This window comes from Talpa europaea, assembly GCF_964194135.1.
Source record: "Talpa europaea genome assembly, chromosome: X".
NCBI lineage: Eukaryota > Metazoa > Chordata > Mammalia > Eulipotyphla > Talpidae > Talpa > Talpa europaea.
The window spans coordinates 29386230-29393529 of record NC_140081.1 but is presented as its reverse complement, the minus strand read 5'-3'; the positions used below and the strand labels follow the sequence as shown (position 1 = coordinate 29393529).

At 33.6% G+C, this 7300-nt stretch overlaps 1 protein-coding gene across 13 annotated transcripts in view; it reads right to left on the bottom strand.

The window, feature by feature from the left end:
- Positions 1-7300, bottom strand: part of KDM6A (lysine demethylase 6A) — a gene marked incomplete at both ends in the record, with an annotated part of 179318 nt that overhangs the window by 45292 nt on the left and 126726 nt on the right. For 5 of the 13 annotated variants that reach the window (XM_084259193.1, XM_084259196.1, XM_084259197.1 and 2 more), the window contains 4 exons: positions 3559-3951; positions 4582-4683; positions 5580-5675; positions 6837-6971. In XM_084259193.1, coding sequence (XP_084115319.1) covers positions 3559-3951; positions 4582-4683; positions 5580-5675; positions 6837-6971 — 726 coding nt within the window. Of the gene's footprint in view, positions 1-3558; positions 3952-4581; positions 4684-5579; positions 5676-6231; positions 6388-6836; positions 6972-7300 lie in introns of all 13 variants that reach the window. The other 8 variants (XM_084259185.1, XM_084259190.1, XM_084259192.1 and 5 more) reach the window with 6 other exon arrangements.

Below are 7300 nucleotides of genomic sequence, written 5' to 3'. Positions count from 1 at the left end.
CCTCAATGGCAAAACTATTAAATCTAAAAAGAATTTCAAGAAATAGCTTGCAGGTTCTCCAGACCCACCTACCTACTCACAAAAATTTAAAAAACATTGTTTTTCAGGCTTAGGGATAAACTGCATTTTTCATCAACCTTAATTTGGAAAATTAGGAAAATATACCACCACTGTTAAAGCAAAATAAGGTGGCAGTACTCTATAGCTTAATAAAAGTTCTAATTCCAGAGGAAGTTCATTTAGGGCATTTAATGGCATGAAATTATGATGAATGGAACTAAAATAAATAGAAGTAATTTTTATTTGAAATTTGCCTCTGGTGTCACAAATAAACTTTTAAAAGAACATTTTCATTTCATTTTACTGACAAAATAATTAGATAGGATAAAGCTAATTTTTCAGCAACTCTGATTAAAGTAACACCGGAATTATAAAACAATAATTTAATCTTTCCTAAATTACAATTTCAGAACATCAAAACCAGTAACCAGTGTGGGATTTATACATTATTATAATTCAATATTAACATATTTTTAAATTACATTCCCAATAATAGATGCTCCCCTCCCCCAAGAAAAATTTTAGGATTGCTTTATTTCAAGCTGAGGATACTTAAGTAGCTAGGTTACTAGAAGCATTTTTGACTTTCACTGCAAGTTAAGTGTTGGTAATAAAATAAAAGGAGTTAATAATTTGACTGATAAGGCATTCATATGCTACAGACTGAATTTAATCATCTAGTTAAAACCAGCAAACATGTCTGTAAAACCAGTCTATAAAACTAAAAATCTTGAATTAATGGTATGTTTCTAGTCAAAGAACTTATTTAAAAAACCAGATTCATGAGAAGTTGGAACACATGCAAAGGAGTGCAATTTTCTTTTAAAGATTAAATAAGCAACTACGAGTTAAATCACAGAAGTTGAAGGACAAAACATCTAAGTTATATGAAACTTTTTCATAAGTAAAAATATGGATTATAAATATATCAGTAATAAAATGTTAACCAAGGAGTGTGAATAGGTGAGTCAAAAATCTCATCTATCATCAAATATTAACTCAGATGCTAATTATTTAACAAGTTACACTGATTATAATATGCAGATAAGTAAAAAAGAAGCCATTTTATTTAATCTTCTCTATCTGCAAGTCAAGGTATTTTAAGCTATAAATTCTTTAGTGTACTTGCTGAAAAGCATCTGTAGTCCATATAATCTTACTTTTATATATTAAGTGGTACCTTTGAATAAGTTCTTCAAAACTATAATAATACATCAATAAACATCTCTGTAATTCCTGCCAGCATCAAAAACTAAAAGGCAAATATACCATACAAGTCTATCAATGGTCCAGTTTTCATTACAACTTGAGAAAAACATTTGAGGTTGACACAAGAAAATATTGAAGAAGCCTCTTTAGGGCCTATAATATTAACACCAGAGATAAAGACTCCCAAACTGTAGTGATGATGCAGTAAATTCACTTGGGAAGCTTTTGACCTTGAATCTATTCAACAGCATTTTTTAAACTTTCCCAACTTTAGCAGGACACTGACCTTGAGGGACCTGTGGCTCTCTACTACTATTCAGTCAAGTACTGAGGCCTCAAGGCCTGCAAACTGAGTATTTCCTTTCATTAGAATTATGTTTTTAAAGGACAACAAATGTCTAAAATAAGGTTAAGAGAATATATCTGAAAACACCAGCAACTAAGAAAGTCAGGGAATTAGGTGTAATCAAAAAGGATAACAGAATCCTATTTTAGTACCATAACAAAGATTCTCATTTATTAACTGCCAATTACACCTTAGCACTGTACGCACTCTAATATAAATCTCATGTTAACCATTTATGTTTGAAGATATAAAAATCCCACCCCCAATTATCCCATCCTCTCACTCTAAAAATTCTCTCCTCTTTCTCTTGTGTCAATTTCTCCCCATTACCTTTCCCTCAGCTGAAATTTTTTTTTTCACATCACACCACTGTTCAAGGCCCCCAGTAGTTTCCCATTTAACTCAGAATCAAATCCAACATCCTTAAATGTCCTACAAGGCTGAAAATGATCTGCCAGTCTGTTTCCAATGTGACCAGATCTACCTCTGCTCTTGTGGTCTGCTCACCCTGCTCACCCACTCCTGACACCCTGATTTTCTCCAAACTTGCAACATACACTCCCTTTCCTTAGAACCCACTGCCTCTTACTTTCCCCAGGACAGGGAACATTCCTATGACAAATATCTTCAAGGCTCACTTCTGCAACTTTTTCAGGCCTTTATTCAAATGTCATCTTTAAGAAGTCTTCCCTAAGCCTTATTTATATTTGCAACTCCTCTACCACCATCTCTACTATGTTCCAGCTCCCCTTTCAAATATATCTTTCCATACAACAAATCACATCATTACCTCATATTCTATATGTAATGCTTATTAGCTTACTGTCTGTTTATCTACATGAAGTAAGACATTTTAGAGTGTTTTCTTTGTTGATTTATCCCTAAAACCTCAAATAGAACATGGACAAAGAAAATGCTCAACATTCCTTTAAGAATAAACAACTAATCGTTCTAGAAGAGATGGTCCCATCATTAATACTTCAAGAATAAACTTAAAAGGCTTAGGAAAAAAACTCCTCAGTTTTCCCAATAACATAGACTACTAGCAGTAAGACAAACGTTTCTTATAGCAGACTAATAAAACTACATGTAATTTGGCAATAGGTACTGACAACATTCTTTTTATTGCTCAATTTTTTGACCCTTCAGTTCCACAATGGAGAGTCCACTCCATAGAAACAATACAAATATTCAGAAGTAAAAACTCGAAAGTTAAATGTCTAACAATGAACAATTGAGTAAAATATGCATATATCTTTGATAAAATGTTTGTGAAATCTAGTACACTCTTTTGAAAACTTTAGAGGCTCCATTTTATCTTCAAGAAAAAGTAAGCAACTTACTTTATCTTCCTTCAGCTTTCTATTTCACGCTTCCCACTTTATCATCTATACTCTAGGCACATTTTACCAGCCCTCTCCCCTCCCAAAATCTCTAATTTCTAGAGATTCTAATATCTTGGTTATGTTCCCTCCCAGGTACTCTGATAATACTTTTCCACCAAAGTCACACTTCCTATTAATTTATGACAACTACTTCTTTAATGGTCTTTTACTCCCACCAGAGCGAATACCTACCACCTAGCATGTAAATACACACATATATGCTAAAATAACATTACATAAATGCTTATGAGGTCACTGTAAACTAACAGTGCGCTTAGTGGCAGAGGGGTTATATGATTTATTTTCTTTTCCCTTTGGAAATTTCTAAGATAGATATTGTGTATAGGGATATATGTATACATTTTATAATGGGAAAGATTATATTCATATACATATACACACACACACACACACTGAGTCATAATGTGGAAATAACATTGTAATACTATACAATGCTTATCAAAACAATTCCTCAAAATTTTTCTTTCAAATTGCATAAAACTAAATAAAGAAAACTATAATATGAGAGGCTAACAAGGCAGGTAATCCTTCTATTACCTGAGTGGAGTTAGATAGTTGGTTTTTCCACGGCTCCTCTGCGTTGCTGGTCAGGTTTGTGCGGTTATGAGGTAGAGTGAGTGCGTTTCGCTGCAGGTAAGGCACGTTTCCATTACTTCCACTTCCTGTTATGTGATTATTGCCTATCAAAATAGTGTCTGTACTTCCCAGCGTTCTTGATGTGCTACAAGGAACATGGCCTGCAGAAAAGGGTCCATTGGCCAAAGGCTGCCCAGGGCAGGCAGGGCGGACTCCAGGCTGAGAGACACTAGGCATTCTGGTCAGAGCAAGTTGTGGCTGCTGACCAGAGACTGAGTTTGTAGGCAGTGATGAGTCAGCTGTTGGCCCATTAGGAATTCCAGTAGATCGTACCTGTGCAACTGTTTGTCTCATCTGTAGAAAAATAAAAGAAAAATAAATGTTGCTTGTATGAACCATAGGGAGATAATTAGAATATGAAGTTGTATAACTTGATAATCTTTGCGTTTACCCTAACATTTGATTTCTATAGGTTAGACACACACACACACACACACACTCTAAAAACAAAAAATTGTTTTAGATAAGCTTTCTCTGAAAAGCAGAAATCTGTTTTATTTAAGAAAAATATCTTTAGTAAAGCAAGCAGTGGAAAATACCTCTGGAATGTGTAAGTTTTTTCCCTAATCACAAAATAGGGGATCTCAAAATTTAATTCCACTACATTTATAATCCAGATCCTCCAAAGTAAACAAGTCCTAAAAAACCCCACACCTCAGTTTAAGATAGTTTACTAATGAATCCTTTAAAATATGTAAAATAGTATGCAATAAATAAAATGTCAAGTCTTGTGTTTAAAATTATCTGTCCATTATTAGTATTTAAAGAAGCACAGATTACTAAATTTCACCAAACACTGGTAAACAGTGGAAATGGGCATGAAGATGCCCTAAAATGATGTTCCAATCACTAAAAATAATCAATACTAACACTATAAATACTATAAATACTAATAAATTTTAAGGGCAAAAATGCTATACACACTTGGTGTTGCTGCATTAAGACAAACTGATTTTCCAGCTGTTCCAGCATCAGTTTCTGTGCTGGATTTAAATTATTTCTATTTGCACGTAGCTGTTCCAAGTGCTAGAAGAAGAAAGGAAAATACAGTCAAAGATGTATCTAAGAAACAAACTCAGTATTCTAAGTAACCTTTCCCTGAAATGACTAGATAAACAGAATAGTTATCTAGTCAAAGAGACTGATTTTTGACCTATTACAATCAACCCCAAGATGAGGTTCTTTAAGAAGTTTGAGAAAGTTAAGAACTAAAGGTTTACTGTAATGTTAAGCTTTGAGATAAATGGACAAGAAATTTTGCTCATTAATACAGTATTTTTCAGTATTCAGAGAAAGCCCTTTAAGCTTAAAATGCATTATGACAAGAATACTTAAAGTAACACTCCTTCTAATAGGAAAAGTATGAAGACAACCTGGCTATTTAAAGTTAGTGATATGCTTAAATAAAGATATAACATCTACATAAAGAAATATGCTGCAGCCATAAAAGAATAAGGAAGCTCTTTATATACTGACATGGAAAGGTCTATAAAATACATTGTTAATGGTAGTATTTCACCCTTTGCGTAAAAAGGGAGAAAAATAGTAAGACAAGGGAGATGCATATTTGCCTGCATATGCATGACACAGCTCTGCAAAGATAGTAAATAAGTAATACTAGCTGTCTCTTAGAAGCGGAACTGAGCGGGTAGGAACAAGAGTTAGAAGGAGAATTTACTCTTTACGCCCTATGTTCATACTTATGTGCTTTGAACCATGTCAATATATTACCTGTTTTTAAAAAAGAATAGTGAAAATCAAGGATGAATTCTATACCCTGGTAAATGTGGGTTCATTTTACTCATGCATATCAGTTGAAACCACTGCAATTCAACTTTAAAATACTTAAAATCTTATAGCTTACTATATCTCTACTCTTATTTAATAGAAAAGGCAATCTGTCAAAAGTATATATTACATACCTGTAATTTCTGTGGTGTCAAACACCATGAATGAGCTTGTTGCTGTACTGGAGGATGTGACACTGCATGGCCACTACTCCAATTATCAACAGTGTTCTGAGGAAAATTGATTAAAGAAAATTAAAGAATACTTAGTTAAATGCGTAGTTAACAATAATGACTAATGGAGACCAAATGACTATGAATTGAAATATTTACAAATAAGAAAGATGTCATGACATCAAATTCTTTTAAAAATAATTTTACATGCATAATAAATTCAGAAAATCATAAATTAAAAAAACATTGATTCTTCATTAAGCCACCCACAAAGGCCCACCCCTAAACTATGGCCCAATGGCTAACCTAAACACCACACTGGCCACTAGATCCAACATTAAATTTATTTCAATGTCAGTAGAAAGTGATGATGAAAGTGTGTTGAGATCTTAAAGGCAGGGAGATGAATAAAATGAATTGATGAATGCAAATTTATTCCTACATTTTATATTTAATATGATGCTAAGAACTGGGATGGAAAAACTCAAACCTTTCACTCTTTGATGTCCACAGGTTTAAAATAAAGGACAAGAGATGTTCAAACTGCACAAGTTCAGGGCAGTTGTGAGTTTCTTTTTTTGACTGGAATTTTCTATTTCTCTAAAATATATACCTTTGTTGGACTAGATGTTCTTTTCCTCTTGGCAGGACTGGACAGGTCATCTACTTGGCTAGAAGGAATCATGTGTAGTGGCAAGGATTGCTGTGAAATTGGTGTTTGACTGAGGCCTAATACAGGTTCAGTATTTGGATGATGAGGTTTACATGCCTAAGAATCACAGAAGGAAGACAAAAATAGGGTTCTATATATTCTTAATTCATTCCTTCAAATTATAAAACTTGACAAGCTGCATACTTTTCAAATCTATGTGGACATCGCTGATTGCAATTATTGAAAATCAAAATCAAATGAATCATTAATGGAGGAATGTGTACCTTCCTTTGAAAAACTCGCTTTAAAAATCAAATAAATCACCGTAGCATCATTTTAATAAATCTTCAAATTCACAAAAATGCACAAAGGTTCTAAATTGGCACCCCAACTTTCTTCCCATATCAGAGGGAGTTTCATTTTGATCTAAATTCCCTTCACAGTTAAATCAAAAGGCTTTTCATTAATAAAAGCCTTCTGTGCTTAGTAAAATATGCTTGACCACTACAGATTTTGAAAAGAACCCTTAAAGCTGGGCACCTGCAGAACATAACCCAACTTCTCACCTGCTGTGCTGTGTTCATGGCACCCTGCCTGGAGGTAAGCTCTGCGGGGATTGGTAGGCTCCACGCCTCCTCAATACTAGGAAGTAATTTATTTTTATTCTGTAGACTACCTTGTGGAAGGTTACACAACTGAGCCTAGGAAAAATTATGTAAAAAGCAAATTTAACACAAGCCTACTTGAGTAAGAGAAAGTCCACTAAATCTTCCTAAATGCTATAACTAATTGTTTTTAAAAGAAAATAGATTCTTAATTTGGGGTTTCAGAAAGATAGTAAGTATAAGGAGGGTAACCAGAATATAAACCTTTGTGAAAATTAAAATAAAGCTGAGCTCTGTTTTCAGAGTTCTCAAAGCTGTCTTCTCATGAAACTCCAAGCAAGAGTGAAAGACAATGTTTGTGTTCTTTTCTCTAAAATGCTATGACAACTTAAAAATGCAGACAGCACATAGAAATTATGTAAATT